At 49.4% G+C, this 21,938-nt stretch overlaps 1 protein-coding gene across 1 annotated transcript; it reads right to left on the bottom strand.

The window, feature by feature from the left end:
- Positions 1 to 13,006: 13,006 nt before the first annotated feature.
- On the bottom strand, positions 13,007 to 20,018 carry NAPSA (napsin A aspartic peptidase). The gene is made up of 9 exons (XM_055236573.2): positions 19,675 to 20,018; positions 17,049 to 17,190; positions 16,846 to 16,969; positions 16,530 to 16,648; positions 15,814 to 16,013; positions 14,271 to 14,393; positions 14,034 to 14,178; positions 13,541 to 13,639; positions 13,007 to 13,310 (listed from the first exon to the last, which is right to left on the bottom strand). Exons 1-9 carry the CDS (start codon positions 19,758 to 19,760, stop codon positions 13,083 to 13,085), a joined length of 1,266 nt encoding a protein of 421 aa, XP_055092548.1. The 5' UTR covers positions 19,761 to 20,018; the 3' UTR covers positions 13,007 to 13,082.
- Between the last annotated feature and the right edge of the window lie 1,920 nt (positions 20,019 to 21,938).

Here is a 21,938-nt window from a genome sequence, read left to right as displayed (position 1 = left end):
AACAAACAATAAGAAAATTAGTAAAAACTCTACACCTTCACTTTGTCCCCAACTTTTAAACTTTTTGTTGGTTGTATTTATCTCTTATTGTACTGTCTATGTCTTGAAGAGTTGTTGTAGTTATTATTTTTGATTGGTTCATCCTTTAGTTTTTCTACTTAAGAGTAGTTCACACACCATAGTTATACTCTTACAACACAGCATGTTTTTCTGTGTGCTTACTATAAGCAGTGAGTTTTGTACCTTCAGATGATTTTTTTTTTTCTTGAGATAGAGTCTCGCTCTGTCGCCCAGGCTGGAGTGCAGTGGCGCGATCTTGGCTCACTGCGAGCTCCGCCTCCCGGGTTCACGCCATTCTCCTGCCTCAGCCTCCAGAGTAGCTGGGACTACAGGCACCTGCCACCACGTCCGGCTAATTTTTTTGTATTTTTAGTAGAGACGGGGTTTCACCGTGTTAGCCAGGATGGTCTCGATCTCCTGACCTCGTGATCCACACGTCTCCGCCTCCCAAAGTGCTGGGATTACAGGCGTGAGCCACCGCGTCTGGCCCAGATGATTTTTTTATCACTCATTAACATGCTTTTCTTTCTGACTGAAGTACTCCCTTTAGCATTTCTTGGAGGACAGATCCAGTGTTGATAAATTCCTCAGCTTTGTTTGTTCTGGGAGAGTCTTTATTTCTCCTTCATGCTTGAAGGATATTTTCACTGGATATGCTATTCTAGTGCAGCAGGACGAGCCATGGACAAAACCCCACAGACACCGAGATAGTGAAGGAAGTAGCTTTTAATCAGCTGGAAGCATCAGCAGACTAGCGTCTTAAAATCCGAGCTTGTTGAGTGCACGATTTCTGTCCCTTTTAAGGGTTCACAGCACTAAAGATTTTACACGAAAGGACCGTGATTGATGGAGCAATCTAGGGGGTATGTGACAGGAGCTGCATGCACCAGTAATCAGAGTGAAGCAGAACAGAATGAGAAGTTTCACAGTGTCTTTCCATACAATGTCGGGAATCTATGGATAATCAGTTGCTAGGTCATGGGTTGAATTTTAACTGTCAGGCTAAGGTCAGGCAGGCCTAGGCCTGGTTTTGGGTCTGGTTTTGGGTCTGGTGCCTGGCGCCGGGCTGCCTGCCTTTGGTTTCGCTTCCTTGTTTCTTCTTAAAACAGGTACTGAGTATGAAACAATATAGAACAATATGGGGGGGTCTCTTTCTCTCTTCTCTCATTTCCCCCTTTGAGACTGTCACTCATTTTATTAGTGGGAGTTCTCACTTTCATTTTTACTACTTATGTCTTCCTGTGCAATAGATTGATAGTGATTCAAATAATATACTTGTGCAGAAGGATTCTGGTGAACTAAGGTAGCGATGAAGCTTTTTATCATTTGAAGAAGTACAGGTAGCAAACAAGGGAGTAGTAAGCAGGTTCCTATTACTATTATAACCCTTATTATAAGAGTTTTAAACCCTCCTATTGCCGGGAACCAATTTCCAAACATGGCCTCAGGATCAAATCCGTGCCACACTTGCATGGGTACATGTGCCAGTTTTGTTATATCTTTAACTATGTCTTCAACTACTTGCCCTTGATCATCTATGTGGAGACAGCAATTAGTAAGGTTAAATTTTCCACAAACTCCTCCTTCAGCTGCTAGCAAGTAGTCGAGAGCTAGTCTATTTTGGTAGATAGCATTCCTCATCTGAGTCTCTTGCAGGCAAGAACAGTCGAGGCTTGACCACTTTTATTAGTAATAATTTCTAAAACAGCTTGCAACGGTATGATTCAGTTGAGCATGTAGATGGGGGTCCGATATCCCTATGAGCCATCTTGTGCCCAAGTGGCGGGCCCATCGTATTGTATAATTCTTTCAGGGGGCCATCATCATCTTTCCAGTCACCTATGGCTATGCTTTGTTTTCCACGGGAAGCATAGACAGGGAATCCTAGGAGTTCACCTGTTTTTATGGGCAGTAGGAAGAAAGATGGTTTAATAGTGCCAATTACACAGCTACCTGTATACTGATCAGATAGCTTAGCATAAGCTCTGTGTCCACATATCCAGTATAACCCAGTGGGGGCAGTCCAGTCCCAGTAGGATTCTGGGTGGGCCTAAACAGTCTGCAATTTTGGAAATTTACAGAATGGATTTTTTTCTGTGTAATTGGAACTCCACCATGTAACTGTTTTTGTGGTACCATTATACAGTTTTTGTCCAAGACAACTAACCTGTCCTACAGGTTGAGCGAATTCTTTTCCATCTCTAGCTATGCAATATTGTCCGATAATTGAGGCTTTTAGAACCCAGAAATTGTCAGGGTGGTTCTTTTGGGCCGGGAATTCATCAGGAACTGGGTCTGTAGGAACTAATTCTCGGGCTTCCCATGGCCATTGATCTCCTGTTACAGTTCTTTCACAAACATAACATGAAGTGACTTTTAGAGACTGGGTACATGCTCGGCTAATTGCAAAAACAAATGTCTAGTTTTTCCTGGAATTTCAGGTACTGGCACATTTAGTTCATCTTAGAAAGTGTGAGATACTGGCTCCAGAGAGCGTTTTCGAATCTCTCCTTTTGCCAAAATGTTTACCCTAGGGTCTAGTCTTTTTCCATCAATGCCTAGAGATAAGTATTTTCCTTTTTTCTATTTTGGGTCTGAGGGGCTTGTGATTACTAATTTTAAAGGGTTGCAGCTTCCACTCGTGCAGGACGGGCTTCCTTTCCCTTTTTTGGAGCCAAACAGGATCTTTTTCATTGTTTTTCCCAAGTAGCCTAAATGACACAGGACCAGTACCCACATTCTTTTCCACACAATCCTGATTCATGACAGATGTACTTATTTTCGGTCATGTAGTTTTTTTCCTAATTAAAAGAGCCGCATCCTGCTCCTAACTTATTGCTATTAATGACAGCACAAGCGTCAAATTTTAAGATGATGCATTTGGGCACCCCTTTTTCTTCTGTTCTGGCTAATACTTTACTTGTATCATTTATGAGTCCCCGCCAGTCTTCAGTCCTTAATCGTATTTCAAAAACTGTGGAAATGGGAGGTTCAGAGGGGTCATAGCACACATCGGGCTGGTCACTTCCTGGATCACAGACTTTGTACTGAGTGTTATTATACAAACATATTCCTTTTGGAATTCCTAGGCATTCATAATAACTATAGAACAAAAAGACTGTCTTAACTTGTTGTCCTACCTCAGTGACCTGATGTATGCACTGAAAGCAGTCCTCTGTGTGGGAAGAAGCAGTGGAGGCTTTTCCCACACGAGTCCATGTTATAAGGAAAGTAAGTCCCATGACCATTTTCCTCATGCTTCGGCCGTGCGTAGGCCAGTCAGCTTCCGGGTGTGACTGGAGCAGGGCTTGTCCTCCTCCTCAGGGTTACTTTGCAGTGATTGTCTAGGCTTGGTTTGGCCTCCCAGGTTCCAGTGGCTGCGGGCTTTACGCAGCTGTGGTGAATCCAGGCCGGAATTCCTTCTACCTTCACAGCCGTGGGAGTGGTCAGGACAACGGTCTGGGGTCCCTTCCACCGTGGCCATAAGGGAGCAACGTTCCAGTCCTCGATCCACACACGGTCGTCTGGAGAAAAAGGGTGAACTGGGGAGAATAAGCTGACCGGGCACCTCTCGTTTACCCAAGTTGAGACTGTCTGGGTAATTTTCCCCAAGGCCTGTAGCTGTCGCTGCAATTCATTTTCACCCAACTCTTGGGGAGGACCCGGAATTCCTCGCAGCATAGGAGGAGGCCTATGATATAATATTTCATAAGGGGAGTATCCTGTTTTCTTAGAGGGGGTGCACCTAATTTTAAACAATACCATAGGAAGGGCCTGTATCCATTTTAATCCCGTCTCTCGACATAGTTTCCTTAAACTGTTTTTGATAGTCCGATTCATTCGCTGCTCCTTCCCGGAACTCTGAGGTCAGTAGGCGGCATGTAGACTTGTTTGTACCTGTCCTTCTTGGGAAAGCTTTCCAGGTATTCAAAAGGACTTGAGTATTGTGATCTAAGCCATATCTGTATTAGGGGGCCTCCCAGGCCTATTAATGCTGTGGTTTTTGTTTTGTTTTGTTTTTTTGAGACAGTCTCACTCTGTCACCCAAGCTGGAGTTGCAGTGTCATGATCTCAGCTCGCTGCAACCTCTGCCTCTCAGGTTCAAGCGATTCTCGTGCCTCAGCCTCCCAAGCAGCTGGGATTACAGGTGTGTGCCACCACGCCTGGCTAATCTTTGTGATTTTAGTAGAGACTAGGTTTCATCATGTTGGCCAGGCTGGCCTCAAACTCTGGGCCTCAAGTGGTCCATTCACCTCAGCCTCCCAAAGTGTTGGGATTACAGGCGTAAGCCACCACACCCGGTCTGCTATGGTTCTTGCAGACTCATAGAGGTACTGCCTTAGTGGTCTTGAATAAAATCCAGAAGAATTATCTGGATTACCAGGCAGAGGCTCTTGTTCTCTTCTCTTACTTTCTCCCAAACAAAGGGAGCTGAGCTACCTGGAGGTGGGGATAGGGTGACACAAGCACCACTGTGGCCAGCAGCACTGGGACTGCACTGGGTCTCGACCAAAGCCCACTATAACCGCTACCTGGCTGCTGGCTATATTTGCTTAAGGCCCCAGGGCTCTAAAACCAGCAGGTTCTGAATGCAGCCAGGCTTGTATCCTTTTCTTCAGGGCAGCAAGTTTCCCAAGGCTCTGGGTGGGTCCAGAAATGCAGTCAGTAAGCCAGGGACTGGAGTCAAAAACCTTAGAAATCCACCTGGTGTCTTATTCTACTGTGGCCGTACTGGCTCTCAAATCACAAGATGCTTAGCCGGGTGTGGTGGCTCATGCCTGTAATCCCAGAACTTTGGGAGACTGAGGTGAGTGGATCACCTGAGGTCAAGGGTTTGAGACCAGCCTGTCCAACATGGTGAACCTCCGTCTCTACTAAAAATACAATATTAGTTGGGCATGGTGGTGCATGCCTGTAATCCCAGCTACTCAGGAGGCTAAGGAAGGAGAACTGCTTGAACTTGGGAGACAGAGGTTGTGGTGAGCCGAGATCGCACCATTGCACTCCAGCCTGGGCAAGAAGAGCGAAACTCTGTCTCAAAAAAAAAAAAAAAAAAAATCACAAGACTGTCTTTCCCACTCTTCCCTCCAGTTGCCACAGGCAGAGGTGCCTCACCCCATGGTTACCACCACCGTAGGCTCAAGGGGAGTACTGCTGCCAGGCTTCTGCCAAAGTTCACTCAAGGCCTGAGGACTCTTCAGTCAGCTTCTAGTGAATGCTGCCAGGCCTAGGACTCACCCTTCAGGGCAGTGGGCTCCCCTCTGGCCCAGGGAAGTTCCAGAAATGCCATCCTAGAGCCAAGATCTGGCATCAGGGATTCCAAGATGCCACTTCTTCTCCACTGTGTCTGAGCTGGTACCGGAGCTGAAAGACAAAGTTCCTTTTACTTTTCCCTCTGCTTTTCTCAAGCAGAAAGAGTGTCTCACTGTAGCCACCATAGCTGGGAATGTGCTGGGTCTCATCTGAAGACAGCATTTCTCAGAGTCTCACCGAAGGCCAATAGCATGTAGTATCTGGCATCACTGCTGGTTACTGAGGGCCCAACGGCTCTCGAGCCAGCAGGCGATAGAGCCTGCCAGGACTGGATCCTTCCCTTCAAGGTAGCTGGTTCCCTTCTCGCCCAAGGTGTGTCTAGAAATGTCATCTGGAAGCTAAGTCCTGGAATGGGAGGCTTATGGCTCTGACTCGTGTCCTGTCCTGTTGTGTCTGAGCTGGTATCCAAGATGCAAGACAAAGGCCCCTTTACTCTTTCCTCTCCTCTCCTTAAACAGAAGAAAAGGGGTCTTTTTGGGAGCCACAAGGTATGCTACCTGGATTTGGGAAAGGAGTGGCACAAGTGGCCCCTTAGCTGCCGAGGCTGGTGTCTTAGTAGGTCATGTGCCTCCCAAATCCAATGGCTTTGAGTCCAGCTCAGCACCAGGACTTGCCTAGGAGTTGCAGTCCTCATGACCTAGACTGCCTTTCAAGTTTATTTAGGACCCCAGAGCACTTTAGCCAACAGTGGTGTGGCTTGCCAAACCTCAAATTCTGACTGATGGGATGGGCGATTCTCCTCTGGCTTGGGCTGGTCTAAAATGCTCCCTCCTTGGCCAGGTGCGGTGACTCACACCTGTAATCCCAGCACTTTGGGGGGCCAAGGTGGGCAGATCATGAGATCAGGAGATCGAGACCATCCTGGCTAACAAGGTGAAACCCCGTCTCTACTAAAAATACAAAAAAATTAGCCAGGCATGGTGGAGGGCGCCTGTAGTCCCAGCTACTCAGGAGGCTGAGGCAGGAGAATGGCGTGAACCCAGGAGGCGGAGCTTGCTGTGAGCCGAGATCGTGCCAATGCACTCCAGCCTGGGCGACAGAGCAAGACTCTTTCCCCCCCCCAAAAATGCTCCCTCCAGGAGCAGACAATCTGCTGAGTTTAGGGCAGTTTTCCTTTCCACTGTGACAGGGCAGCACTGAGTTCAATAAAAGTCTCAAAATCACTGCACTCTCTCTCTCCCAAACACACAGGTTCTCTCTGTGCTATGCGGCTGCTGCCAGAGATGGAGGATGGCTGAAATTGGCAACTAAATACTGTCCTCCTACCCTCTTCAGTGTGTCCTTCAGCAATATGAAGTTAAAACCAGGTATTGTAAATGCTCACCTGATTTTTGGTTCATATGAAAGTGCTTTTTTCCTGTAGATTGTTGTTAAATGTGGTATTCCTGCAGATGAAATGATTGGTGGAAACTTATATTTGGCCATCTTGCTCCAGCCCCACTCTAGACATTCTCTTATTGTTTTATTTGTAAAATACTGAAACACACATACACACACACAAATAAAAATCACCTATAGCCCCATCATCATCTAAAACATATACAAATAATTTGCACTGTCTGTCTGTTCACCAGTCCCTCTTCTCCCAGATTAAGCTTCTCAATTTTTAACAAGCATAAGAGGCCGGGCGTGGTGGCTCAAGCCTGTAATCCCAGCACTTTGGGAGGCCGAGGCGGGCGGATCATGAGGTCAGGAGATCAAGACCATCCTGGCTAACACGGTGAAACCCCATCTCTACTAAAAATACAAAAAATTAGCTGGGCGCGGTGGCGGGCGCCTGTAGTCCTAGCTACTTGGGAGGCTGAGGCAGGAGAATGGCGTGAACCCAGGAGGCAGAGCTTGCAGTGAGCCGAGATCACGCCACTGCACTCCAGCCTGGGTGACAGAGCGAGACTCCGCTCAAAAAGAAAAACAAAAAAAACAACAAAAAAAAAACAAGCATAAGAAATCTAGTTAAAATGCAGATTCCTGGGCACCACCCTCAGATATTCTAGTTCAGGAGGCCTAGGATGAGACCAAAGAATCTGCATTTTTAAACAAATTCACTGATCAACTGGGCACGGTGGCTCACGCCTGTAATCTTACCACTTTGGAGGCCAAGGCAGGCAGATAATGAGGTCAGGAGTTCAAGACCAGCCTGGCCAACTTAGTGAAATCCCATCTCTACTAAAAATACAAAAAATTACCCAGGTGTGGTAGCGGGCACCGGTAATCCCAGCTACTTGGGAGGCTGAGGCAGGAGAATCGCTTGAACCTGGGAGGAGGAGGTTGCAGTGAGCCGAGATCGCACCATTGCACTCCAGTCTGGGCGACAGTGTGAGACTCTGTCTCAAAAAATAAACAAATAAATAAATAAAATAAAATGAATTCACTGACCATGGAGCCACAAACATGTCTGAGAAAACCCTATTCAAGCTCTTTGGCTTTCTAGGAAAGATTTGCATGTCAATATCAGCATGCACTTTTTTTGTTGTTTTTTGGTTTGGGTATTTGTTTGCTTGTTTGTTTTAGTAAATAAAAGCTGTTCTAATTATTGATCTACAAGTGATTGTTTTTAACTTAACCATATTCCCTGGACTTCAGAAAAAAATTGACATAACTTATCTACAGTAAAACACATGAGTCTGAGGCCGGGTGTGGTGGCTCACGCCTGTAATCCCAGCACTTTAGGAGGCTGGGCGGGCAGATCAGTTGAGGTCAGGAGTTCGAGACCAGCCTGGCCAACATGGTGAAACCCCATCTCTACAAAAATTAGCTGGGTGTGATGGTGTGCACCTGTAATCCCAGCTGCTCAGGAGGCTGAGGCAGGAGAAACGCTTGCAGAGGCAGAGGTTGCAGTGAGCAGAGATCATGCCACTGCACTCCAGCCTGAGCAACAGAGCGAGACTCCGTCTCAAAAACAAAACAAAACAAAACAAAGGCCAGGCGTGGTGGCTCATGCCTGTAATCCCAGCCTTTGAGAGGCTGAGGCGGGCAGATCACCTGAGGTCGAGAGTTTGAGACCACCCTGACCAACATGGAGAAACCCCATCTATACTAAAAATACAAAATTAGCCAGGCGTGGTGAGACATGCCTGTAGTCCCAGCTACTCGGGAGGCTGAGGCAGGAGAATCACTTGAACCCAGGAGGCGGAGGTTGAAGTAAGCTGAGATTGCGCCATTGCACTCCAGCCTGGGCAACAAGGGTGAAACTCCGTCTCAAAAAAAAAAAAAAAAGTAAAACTTAGCCAGGCATTGTGCCATGCACCTGTGGTCCCAGCTGCTCTGTAGGCTGAGGTGGGAGGATTGCTTGAGCCCAGCAGGTTGCAGCTGCAGTTAGCAGTGATTGTGCTACTGCACTGCAGCCTGCGTGATGGAGCAGAAAATAAACTAATAATCTGGTTCCCAAATGTCAATGGTGTCAAGGTTGAGAAACCTTGCTGTATTCATTCCTCAGCCCATCTCATTTTCTTGATTTCAAAATAAGTTGCAGACAACAGTATTCTTCAGTGCATATACTTCACATACCCATTCTTTTAAACAGCTACTTAGTGTTTCAGAATACAAATGTAACACTACTTCCAGAACTGATTCTCTACATAGATTGCTCCCGCCGCCCCCCCCCTTTTTTTTTTTGAGACGGAGTTTCACTCTTGTTGCCCAGGCTGGAGTGCAATGGCGCGATCTTGGCTCACTGCAACCTCTGCCTCCCGGGTTCAAGCGATTCTCCTGCCTCAGTCTCCCGAGTAGCTGGGATTACAGGCGTCTGCCATAACACCCAGCTAATTTTTGTATTTTTAGTAGAGATGGGGTTTCACCATGTTGGCCAGGCTGGTCTCGAACTCCTGACCTCATGACCTGCCCACCTCGGCCTCCCCAAGTGCTGGGATTGCAGGCATGAGCCACCATGCCCGGCCTCCCCTTATCAATATAATAAACAACAATGTAGTAATGTCCTTGTATTAGGGTTCTCGAGAGGAACAGAATTAATGGAATATATATATATGGGAGTTTATTAAGCATTAACTCACACAATTGCGAGGGTCCCACAATAGGCCGTCTGCACATCACGGAGCAAGGAGAGCCAGTCCAAGTTCCAAAACTGAAGAACTTGGAGTCCGATGTTCGAGGGCAGGAAGCATCCAGCACAGGAGAAAGATGGAGGCTGGGAGGCTAGGCCAGTCTCTCTTTTCACATTTTTCTGCCTGCTTCTATTCTAGCCATGATGGCAGCTGATTCGATTGTGCCCATCCAGATTAAGGGTGGGTCTGCCTTTTCCAGCCCACTGACTCAAATGTTTTTTTGTCTGTTTGTTTTATTTTATTTTATTTTACTTTAAGTTCTGGGATACATGTGCAGAACACGCAGGTTTGTTACGTGGGTAAACGTGTACCATGGTGGTTTGCTGCACCTATCAACCCATCATCTAGGTTTTAACCCCCACATGCATTAGGTATTTGTCCTAATGCTCTCCTCCCCCTTTGCCCCTCAGCCCCCAGCAGGCCCCCGTGTGCGATGTTCCTCTCCTTAAATGTTAATCTCTTTTGGCAACACCCTCATGACACCCAGGATCAATACTTTGTATCCTTCAATCCAATCAAGTTGACAGTATGAACCATCACAGTCCTTATAGATATTTTCTGTGCATCTGTTCCATATCATCTGTATTAGTCCATTTTGCATTGCAATAAAGGAATACCTGAGACTGGGTAATTTATAAAGAAAAGGCCAGGTGGGTGCCTCATGCCTGTAACCCCAGCATTTCAGGAGGCTGAGGCAGGAGGACTGCTTGAGCCCAGGAGTTGGAGACCAGCCTGGGCAACAAAGGGAAACTCTGTCTCTAGGAAAAAAAACAATTAAATTATCTGGGCGTAGTGGTGCATGCTTGTGGTCCCAGTTACCTGGGAGGCTGAGTCAGGAGGATCGCTTGAGCCTGGGAGGTGGAGGCTGTAGTGAGCCACGATTGTGCCACTGCACTCCAGCCTGGGCAACAAAGTCAATCACTCAATCACACATTCACTGTCCTACAATTATGGAAATCAGAACCTGAAATGCTGTCAGTGCTGAAACTGCCATGTTTGCAGTGCTGTGTCCCCTCTGGAGGCTCTGGAGGAGAACCCATGTCCTTGCCTTCCCCAGCTTCTAGAGGAGCTCTGCAGGAGCCCCTTCTCCTTTCTTCAAAGCCAGCATCCTGGCATCTTGCTTCCGTCTTCACATGAACTTCTGAATCAATCTCCCTCTGCCTCCCTCTTATAAAGACCCTTGTGATGACATTTAGGGTCCACCTGGATGACCCAGGATAATCTCTGTTCTCAAACTCCTTCACTTGATTACATCTGCTAAATCCCTTTCCTCGTGTAAGGTAGTATTCACAACCCCAGGGATTGAGGTGTGAATATCTTTTGGGGGCCACTCTTCAGCCCACAGTATTGGTAATTTACTTCCTGTCTGTGGGCGGCAAGCCACCCAGGCACCAAGGCAAGAGACCAAGGACACGAGCTGTTCCAGTATAATAAAATATAAAACAAGAATAGTCATACCAGATATAGATCTTAGATATGATTATATATGAATATCATTAATCATTAGTTTGTAGCAATTGCTCTTTATTCCAATATTATAATAACCCTCGCTCTATAATCATAACCTAGGAAAAACCAGGCCATACAGAGATAGGAGGTAAGGGGACATAGTGAGGTGTGACCAGAAGACAAGAGTGCGAGTCTTCTGTTATGCCCAGACAGGGCCACCAGAGGGCTCCTTGGTCTAGCAGTGACGCCAGTGTCTGGGAAGATGCCCGTTGCCAGGCGGACCGTGGTCTAGCGGTAGCGAAAAGTGTCAAGGAACAACACCCGCCACTTAGCAGACCGGGAAAGGGAGTCTCCTTTTCCCCGGGGGAGTTTACAGAAGACTCTGCTCCTCCACCTCTTGTGGAGGGCCTGACACCAGTCAGGCTTTCCCGCAGTTATGCGGAGGCCTAACCGTCTCCCTGTGATGCTGTGCTTCAGTGGTCACACTCCTAGTCTGCCTTCATGTTCCATCCTGTACACCTGGCTCTGCTTTCTAGATAGCAGTAGTAAATTAGTGAAAGTACTAAAAGTCTCTGATATGCAGAAATAATGGCGTAAGCTGTCTTTCTCTTTGTCTCCTCTCTCTCTCTGCCTCGGCTGCCAGGCAGGGAAGGGCCCCCTGTCCAGTGGACATGTGACCCACGTGACCTTACCTATCATTGGAGAAGACTCACATTCTTTACCCTGCCCCTATTGCTTTGTATACAATAAATAACAGCGAAGCCAGACATTCGGGGCCACTACCGTCTGCAGCACCCCATCCAACTTCACCCAAAGCGCCCTTAAGTAGTTTCTGAGAGGCCGTGCCTGCAAATTCCCAATTGGCCACAAGGTGGAGGTGTGGGCCTGTTTTCCCAGCCAAGATTCCCCAGCCGCCACCCCTGTTTCCAGAGCTGGACCCCTGGAACACCAGGCTCTTTCTAGCTTCCCTGCTTCCGCCCTAGCAGTTCCCACCAGCCTGGAATGCCGACTTGCTCGCTCTCTGCACCCCACAGGAAAAGGAGCAGAACAGAGGCTTCCTGCCTGACTCGCCTGCCCGAGCTTAGTGGGACCTGAATCTCCCCGTGTTTAGTCGTTTAGCGGTTTGTGATCCGGTCGGCCTCCACCATCAGAGCAGCACACTCTCGAGATGGGGCTCAGGCCTGACTCTTTTCGGGGTCCCCAGAATCGCTCAACACAATTCTTCCAGAAGCCTCGGGATGCAATGAAAGGATTGCCAGATTTTTCGACCGGTCGTTTTTTCGAATAATTTAGTTCTGGGTAGCAAGAGGCTGAAGAGGGGAGAGTGACGTCACCTCCGCGGGTGGGGCAGCACCGCTCCCCGAACCCGGGGGCTTTGAGCTCCCCAGGGGTCTAGGAATCTGGAGGGAGAGAGGATAAACAGGAGGTGAGATCCGGGGGAATGGTATCCTTGCCCCCTTGAACAGGAACTGGTAAACCCTTACCAATTACAGCCAACCCCCACTGCCACCTGTCGCTGCCGTCGCGACCTGTCGCCTCTCACCCATGTTGTGGCTGCGCCTGCCCCCGTCAGGGCGTGACCACGGCGTGGACTACAACGACCGTGATGCTCCACGGCGCTGGGAGCTTTTGACGAAAGGTAGCGTAGGCGAAGGGCTTCATGGGACTCGTCTTACAAAACCCCTCACCAGGGTGCGTCCTGGAGAAAAGGGGTGATACCCTTCGCCTCCCTCTTCCTCAACTCCATGGGTACAGGCACAAAGTTTTCTATTATTTATTTTTGAGATGGAGTTGCGTTGTTGCCCAGGCTGGAGTGCAATGGTGCGGTCTCGGCTCACTGCAACCTCGGCCTCCCAAGTTCAAGCCATTCTCCTGCCTCAGCCTCCCCAGTAGCCGGGATTACAGGCATGCGCCACCACGCACAGATAATTTTTTTTTGTATTTTTAGTAGAGATGGGGTTTCACCATGTTGGCCAGGTTGGTCTCGAACTCCTGACCTCAGGTGATCCACCCGCCTCGACCTCCCAAAGTTCTGGGATTACGGGCGTGAGACATTGCGCCTGGTCACAAAGCTTTCTCTTTAAAAAGTACGCTCTGAAAAGAAGCAACTCAGGCAGGTTCGCTCAATGGAAATAGTGGATTTTTACTGGGTAGCGGGACCTCCGCGACCACCCGCTACGCATGCGCTTCACTTGGGCGTCACCCGGGGAACTGCGCCTGCGCGGTCTCGCCCCCTCCCAGGTCAGCTCCGTGAGTGCGAGCGCGCGCCAGGCCCACCCGGGCGCTGCTTTCCCTGTCCCCGCGGTCGAAGACGGCCACATACGTCCCCAAGAAGACATCACCGAGGATCCAGAAGGGCCCTGCAGGCGGAGGGACATCCAAGGCCTGGAAACCGGACAAGCAGAGGCGGACGCCGTTTCGAGTAGTCTGCAAGGCAACAAGACGACAACTGGGTGTCGCGGCCACAAGGACGGCCATTTGCCTGGGACCCCGACCTTTCCCCCCACCCTCGGGTTCTTTAATGTTCGCCAACAAACTGCCATCACAGGGACAAGAAATGTTTCTGCGCCCGCTTCCCTTCCTAGTGACGTCTCTCAGCTCTACCCTCTCAAACCGTCATATGACGTCACTATGGCGTCATGGTGATGGCCACCTACCTGGATGACGTAATCCTGGGCCGTGAGGTTAAACCAGACCCCCCCAAGAAGGAAGGAGACTGCGGGGAGCTTTGGGATTTCCGAGCACAGGATGATGTACTAGGGGAGAAGAGGAACTAGTGAAGATGAGAGATTCCTGCTCTGCTCAATCCCTTCCGTGGCTCCCCAGTGCCATAGGGTAATTTCCGTATTGAGCACCTGGGTACTCAGCGTCCTGTGTGCAGAGGCCCTGCCGCCTAGACTTCTGCAGTCCCAAGCAAACCTGCATTATCGTCTCCCTCCACCCGGCCACCATCCACAGAGTCACAGCATAGACACTTGGAAAGTGTCCTCAATTCCTCCCACCACCCTCCAGACTATCTGTCACGAAGTCCAGTGCCTGCTGCCCTGGAATGCCCCTTAAATACTTGCTTCCCACCCTCAGGCTCTTTGATGTTCACTGTCAAACTGCCATCAGCCTCCCCAACCCGTACCCACCAGACTGGGACCTCACCTCCCCAGCCAGCAGGGGATATCCCCCAATGGCTGCATGCAGGGCCCGGATCTCATCAGTGGGTCCTGTGATGAGGGACGTGCCCGTATCCAGGATGGCAGCACAGCCTCGGGCACAGAGAGTCAGCCCTGGGCCCACCTTCACACTGAGGGGGAAGGAGGCAGTCATCAGAGGTAGGGTCCTAGGAGTCCAGGCCCCTAGCCTCCAGCTCCAGAGTCAGGAGACCAAGTCCCTCACCGCTCCATGTGGATCTGCCAGTAGGCGGGGACTGTGACTGGCACGAAGGTGAGGGGTGGGATGTAGTGTGCCGGGTCTGAGCCCCCCAGAACCAGCTCTCCTCCATCAGGCTCTTCAGGGTCTCTGCAGGGGCAGAGTGTAGAGAGTGTAGATGTTAGTGCCACTGGCCCTCCCTCAGCCCTAGGTATTGCCAGGAATGGCACTTTCCACCAACTGGGTTGTTTCTGGGGTTCCTATGGGGTAATGGGATGTAGGAAGGGCCTATTTGTTGGGACTGGAAGCCAGGCAAGAAAAGCATGATGCTTTTCTTGATGGAAGCTAGAACTTCCTGAAGTGAAGACGAGACTTCATTTGGCTGTGGAAGGTGGAGTTTTGGGGGGGATTTCCTGAGTTGAATATCATAGTAACCAAGTAGAGCAGTGGTGTCTTGGAATTGGCTCTTGAAGGTGTGACTTGTGCAGGGTTGGGGTGGCTTCCTGGGTAGGAGAAGAGAATTTCTGAATTGCCTGTTGTGTTATCTGGAGAGGTGTTAGACTTCCTGAGTTGGCTGAGAGCGATGGGAACAGGGATGGAGACTTCCTGGAAGGTGGAGGAGAGCAGGATCTACTAAGCGGTTGGTAGAACTGCTAGAGTGGGTTGGATGTCAGGGTAACTGAGCGGGCATAGGATTTTCTGACTGTGTGTGACGGGCCTCTGGGAGGGAAAGTGGAGACTTCTTGGAAACTTCTTGGATGTTGGGTGAGACTTCTGAGCATAATATTGAACTTCCTAGCAGGTGAGTAGGACTTCCTGGATTAAATTGGGCAATTCCTGACTTCTGATCAGTGTTCTCAAATGGGATTTGAGCTTTCTTTTTAAGGAAGAGAAAGCTCCTGAGTATTTTGTTGGGTGGGGCATGGAATTTCCTTGTTTGATTTTGAAACATGGAGCATTCTGAACTGACGGTGAGTTTCCTTAGTATGTCTTAAGTTGTCACTTAAGCTCTGGGACTTCGAATAGGGTTGAGGTGTTTCTTTATAGGGCAGGTGACTTCCTGCATGGAGGATGCAACTTCTTGTATTGAATGGCTGACTTCCTGAATGAAGAGTATAGGTGGGTGACTCTGAGAGTGAGACTTCCTGCGTTGGGTCAGTGACTTCCTGAGTAGAGGTGGGACTTTCTTTTTTTTTTTTTTTTTTGAGATGGAGTCTCGCTCTGTCGCCCAGGCTGGAGTGCAGTGGCGCGATCTCGGCTCACTGCAAGCTCGGCCTCCCGGGTTCACGCCATTCTCCTGCCTCAGCCTCTCCGAGTAGCTGGGACTACAGGCGCCCGCCACCACGCCCGGCTAATTTTTTGTATTTTTAGTAGAGACGGGGTTTCACCGTGGTCTCGATCTCCTGACCTCGTGATCCGCCCGCCTCGGCCTCCCAAAGTGCTAGGATTACAAGCGTGAGCCACTGCGCCCGGCCTGGGACTTTCTTTATGGAGTAAGAGACTTCCTGAAGGAAGACTCTCTTCCTTCTTGGGAATAGGACTCATTAGATAGGTGCACCCTTCCCAGTACCTGTTGAGGTAAAAGGAGAAGATAGGCTTATCCAATAGCCCCCGCTCCACCAGTACATCCATCGGGGGCCGAACTCCTTCCACAGACAGAATGGGAAAACCGAGGCCCAATATCCCATCAAAATGGGCAAAAGTGAAGACCAGGCTGGGCTCCCAGAGAGCCTCCCCGAAAATCACTGATGCACCCTTGATTCCACCAATCTAGGGGTAGATTGAGATGTGACCAGTTACTTTTGGGAGGACAATAACCACATGTCCTGAGGTCTCCCAAACCAAGGCATGAATCCTAGGTCTGGGGACTTCTGGATGCAAGCCCCAACTTCCTAGGAAACTTTGCCTCTTGAGAAGCCCCACCCCTTCACCCAGGAACCCCTTTCTTCTCCTTGAGAAGCCCCACCTCTTCACCCAGGAAGCTCCTCCCCCCTGCTCGAGAAGCCCTACCTCTTCACCCAGGAAGCTCCTCCTCCCTGCTTGAGGCCCCACCTCTTAACCTTGGAAGCTCCTCCCCCCTGCTTGAGAAGCCCTACTTCACCCAGGAAGCCCCTCCCCCTCCTTGTGACGCACCATCCCTCACTCTGAAAGGCAGGCCCTCCTCCCCCACTTGAAAAGCCCCATCCATTGGCTTGGGAAGCTCCTCAAGCCCCTTCCTAAGCCAGATAATCTTAGACAATGGGGTTCTCCCAGGCTCAAGACTTCTGAGAGTCAAAGGCCACTCACAGTCAGCTTGTCCTCACTCAGGATTCCATCTACCCGCCCAGTTCCATATTGAATGTCAAACTTGGTCCCATTGGCCTGGAAGGAGCTGGAGGCTTTGGGATCAAATCGGTGGTGTAACCCTAGGTTAGAGGTTAGAAAGGTGTCACTGAGGGAGGGAATCTCCCCAGTGCCTACTGCCCCTTTGACTTCCTGACCTGTGAGGGCATGTTTCTCAAAAAAAAAGAACAGTTCCTCAAAAATCTCTGAGAAGCTGAGGTCCAGCCCCGCCTTCTCCCTTCACCCCCATTCAGCCTTATTCTCCCGCATAGAAGCTCACAGCAGGGCACACTGAAGAAGTGGCATCTCCTGGACGGGACCCAGAGATTGGAGGAGCCAGTGTCAAAGACGACAGTGAAGTTTTGTGGAGGCGTTCCCAGCCCAATTTCCCCAAAATACTGCACCTAAGAGCAAAAGAGCAGCGTAAACGAAGAGTTTGGCTCAAGGGCGCAGGGGTGAGGGCTGTGTGGGGCTGTGACTCACATCCCTGTAGTTCGAGAGAGGTACGAAGGTGGGCTTTTCCCCGGGGGATGGGGCCCCCAACTTGGGGAGCTCTGCTGGTTCTCTCCATCCCCTCATTAGGTTCAGTGTCCTGCGTTCAGGTTGGACTCGATGAAGGGGGATGCTGTAGCGAAAGAGGATATTGACAGGAAGCTGCCCTTCTTGGAGACCCTCTAAATAGACTTACCCAAATAGGATATGATGACAAATTCAACATCTCCAAGGCACTACAATAGTAGTCAGTACCAGAAACCCTGCATAACAACCTCCAGAAAAGGCCATCAAAGATGCCATGATGACAAATATCCCCAAAGACTTTACAAGAGCAAACCATGCCAAACAGACCTTTCCACATCCAAATCCCTTAAAATAAGCTATTCCCAAGGAATTGACATTCTCAAAGGTTTCCCAAGACCCTAACAGAAAACCTAACCTTTGCAAAAGCCCTTGGGTGGTGGCCCCTGCATGCTTCAGTTCATGAGGTTAGGGACTATTTTCCCCACCCTTGAGGAGAAAAATGTAAGCCTCAAATCTTAATTGTCTTGCTGTGTTGCCCGTGCTGATCTCAAACTCCTGGCCTCAGCCTCCCAAAGTGCTGGGATTACAGAGGAAAGCCACTGTGCCCTGTCCAGGTTCCCTTAAGCTGTATTTGCAAAAGCAGGAGGCAAACAGGATTTGGCCCTTAAGCTGAGTGTTTGCAACCCTTGACTTAGAGGGCCAATTACAATTCAGATATCTTGGTTGCTAATTAAGTAGGTTTAGGGTGGGGCCCAAGAATTTGGATTTCTAACAAGTTCTCAGGTCACGATGATGCTGTTGATACAACATTTGGAGACACTTTTCTTTGCATTGACTTCGAAAATGGCCATGAGACATTAGGTTCAAAAAGCAGGTTAACAAGCACCATGTGCGGTAATATCTTCGTTCCTGCTTTTAGTCACTCCTTGAAGCACTTGTCACATCACTCACACCTTTCCCCTCACCCGCCATGAGTCAGTCTTTGAGAGGCACAAGAATGTGAAGTGGGGAAAACTCTTCCTGGAAGTGTACACCCCTCCCCCTACCAAGAGTTCCAGGGGATGAAGACAAGAGGAGAAAAAGAGAGATGGGGGCAGGGAGGGGGCATCAGAGGTAAGGTAGTGGGAAGACTTCTTGCACAGGGTCCCCAAGATTGGATTTCTTTTTCTTTTTTAAACTTTTTATTTGAAAGAGGGTCTCCCTCTGTCCCCCAGGCTGGAGTACAGTAGTGCAGTCAGGGTTCACTGCAGCCTTGATCTCCAGGGCTCAAGTGATTCCCCCACCTCAGCCTCTGGAGTAGCTGAGACTATGGGCACACCACCACACCTAGCTTTTTATTTTATTTTATTTTTTTATTAGACAAAGTGTCACCCTGTTGCCCAGCCTGGAGTTCAGTAGCAGGATCATAGCTTACCGCCCCCTCGAACTCCTGGGCTCAAGCAATCCTCCTTCCTCAGCCTCCTGAATAGCTGGGACCATGGGTGTGCACCACCACACTGAGCTAATTTTTGTATTTTTTGTAGAGATGGAGTCTGGCCATGTTGCCCAGGCTGGTCTCAAAACTCTTGGCCTCAAACGAGCTTCCCACCTTGGCCTTCCAAAGTGCTGGGTTACAGGTGTGAGCCAAGTCTCTGGCCAAAAAGATGACTTCTTCAGGCCAAACAGTTTGATGGGCATGATGTGGGGGAGTCTCAGTTTAAATGTCACATATCTGGGGCTCAAAGATGGGAGGAGTGTGTCACGTGTCTGGAAACCACAGTACCTAATCATCAGAGCTCATAGTGGGGTCTGCAGACATGTCCTGGCCAGGCACAGTGGCTCACGCCTGTAATCCCAGCATTTTGGGAGGCTGAGGCAGGCAGATCGCGAGGTCAGGAGTTCGAGACCAGCTTGGCCAACATGGTGAAACCTCATCTCTACTAAAGATACAAAAAAAATTAGCCGGGCATGGTGACTCACCCCTGTAATCCCAGCACTTTCAGAGGAAGGAGAATGGCGTGAACCTGGGAGATGGAGGTTGCAGTGAGCCGAGATCGCACCATTGCACTCCAGCCTGGGCCACCGGGCAAGACTCTGTCTCAAAAAAAAAAAAAAAAAAAAAAAGGCCAGACACGGTGGTTCACGCCTGTAATCCCAGCACTTTGGGAGGCCAAGGCGGGTGGATCACAAGGTCAGGAGATCAAGACCATCCTGGCTAACACCGTGAAACCCCATCTCTACTAAAAATACAAAAAATTAGCCGGGCGTGGTGGCGGGCACCTGTAGTCCCAGCTGCTTGGGAGGCTGAGGCAGGAGAATGGCGTGAACCCCGGGGACAGAGCTTGCAGTGAGCCGAGATCACACCACTGCACTCCAGCCTGGGCAACAGAGTGAGACTCCATCTCAAAAAAAAAAAATCTGGTTTTAAGAGATGTCGGAGTGGAGCCCTTAGAGGTGACAGCCTGGTTTAGAGATCTGGGAAGCTGAGAAAGAAGCGCTAGGGATCCTGGGTGCCAAGTTTGGGGATCACTGAACTAGGAGTCCTAGACTTAAACGGCAAGAGGCAGAGAATCACTCCCAAGGTTGGGGGTGGTAGATGAGGTCACCATACCGGATCAGTGTGGCCCCGGCAGGCTCCACATTCAGCAGAAGCAGCAGCAGCAGCAGCAGGGGTAGCAGCAGTGGTGGTGGAGACATCGCTGGGGACCTGGGTGTGAACCCAGGTGTCCTGGGGCCTCATTTTCTTTCCCCTGTGACTCCGCCCTGTTCATACCCCACCTCCAGGTTTAGAAGGAGACCAGGACATGAAATCTGTCTGCAGGTGTCGCAGTGGGACAAGGATGTTTTTTGAAGATTTGTGCAGAGTATTTTTGGAGGGTCGGCAGAAGTAGTATCCTGTGCTCCTGGTGCTCCTCACTCCCTACTTGGGTGGCAGTGATGGTGGGGTCTCCTCCACCGTGACCACCTCCCACCCCCCCATCCTTCCGCTGCTGTCAGTTTTACTTTTAACTTTCACATAACTTTTCTGAGACTTATTAACCACAAGTGTTTCCTTGGCCAAGTGGGAGAGACCAGCAGGTATCTGTGAAGGGCCTGGGGGAAGGGAGAAAGGACGTGATTAGACACCTGCCCTCAAATATGAAGTGGGACTGCCCGCATTTCAGGACCCAGTCTCTTACTGTTTTATTTGTAGGTGAAGTATGTTTCTTGTAGACAACAGATCATTGGGTATTGTTTTCTGTTTGTTCGTTTTTGTTTTTGTTTTTTGCTTTTTTTTTGAGGCTGAGTTTCACTCTTGTTGCCCAGGCTGGGATTACAGGCATGCGCCACCACGCCCAGCTAATTTTGTATTTTTAGTAGAGACAGGGTTTCTCCATGTTGGTCAGGCTGGTCTAGAACTCCTGACCTCAGGTGATCCGCCTGCCTTGGCCTCCCAAAGTGCTGGGATTACAGGCGTGAGCCACTGCGCCCAGCTGATTCTCAATTATTTCAATCTCTTTGTTAAACTTATGTGATAGAATCTGAATTCCTTCTGTGTGTTATCTTGAATTTCTTTGAGTTTCCTCAAAACAGCTATTTTAAATTCTCTGTCTGAAAGGTCACATGTCTCTGTTTCTTCGAAGCTTGGTCCTTGGTGGCTTATTTGATTTGTTTGGTAAGGTCATTTATTCTGGGTGGCCTTGATGCTTATAGATGTTCATTGGCTGGGCATTGACAAGTTAGGTATTTATTTATTTATTTATTTATTTAGATGGAGTTTTGCTCTTGTTGCCCAAGCTGCAGTGCAATGGTGCGATCTCAGCTCGCTGCAACCTCTGCCTCCCAGGTACAAGTAATTCTGCCTCAGCCTCCCGAGTAGCTGGGACTACAGGCACCCGACACCACCCTGGCTGATTTTTTTTTTTTTTTTTTGAGATGGAGTTTCACTCTTATTGCCCAGGCTGGAGTGTAATGGCGCCATCTTGGCTCACTGGAACCTCCGCCTCCTGAGTTCAAGCGATTCTCCTGTCTCAGCCTCCCAAGTAGCTGGGATTATAGGCGCATACCAGCTAGTTTTTGTATTTTTAGTAGAGACAGGGTTTCATCATATTGGTCAGGCTGGTCTTGAACTCCTGACCTCAGGTGATCCACCTGCTTCAGCCTCCCAAAGTGCTGGGATTACAGGCATAAGCCACCACGCCCGGCCTATGCCCAGCTAATTTTTGTATTTTTAGTAGAGATAGGGTTTCACCATGTTGCCTAGCCTGGTCTCGAACTCCTGACCTCAGGTGATCTTCCTGCTTCAGCCTCCCAAAGTGCTGGGATTACAGGCATGAGCCACCACGCCTGGCTATGTTAAGTATTTGTTGTAGTCTTTGCAGACAAGGCTTGTTTGTACCTGCCCTTTTTGGGGAGGCTTTCCAGGTATTCGGAAGTACTTGGGTGTTGTGATCTAAGCCATGTCTGCATTAGGGGGCTCCCCAAGCCCACTAATGCTGTGGTTCTTACAAACTCATAGAGATACTATCTTAGTGGTCTTGGATAAGATCCAGAAGATTTATCTGGATTAACAGGCAGAGACTCTTGTTCTCTTCCCTTGCTTTCTCTCAGAGTCTCTCTCTCTCTCTCCGTCTCTCTCTCCCTCTGTCTCTCTCCCTCTCTCTCCCTCTGTCTCTCTCTCTTCGTCTCTCTCTCTCCGTCTCTCTCTCTCTCCCTCTGTCTCTCTCTCTCCCTCTGTCTCTCTCTCTCTCCATCTCTCTCTCTCTCTCTCCTGAGCTACCTGGAACTGGGAGTGGGGTGACACAAACACCCCTATGCCTACTATCACTGAGATTGCGCTGGGTCCTGCCCATGGCCTCCTGTAACCACGACCTACCTGGCTGCCCTTGGGCTCTA

This window comes from Symphalangus syndactylus, chromosome 13 (genome assembly GCF_028878055.3).
Source record: "Symphalangus syndactylus isolate Jambi chromosome 13, NHGRI_mSymSyn1-v2.1_pri, whole genome shotgun sequence".
NCBI lineage: Eukaryota > Metazoa > Chordata > Mammalia > Primates > Hylobatidae > Symphalangus > Symphalangus syndactylus.
Note: the sequence above shows the minus strand (reverse complement) of the source record. Positions and strands in the feature narration are given on the sequence as shown.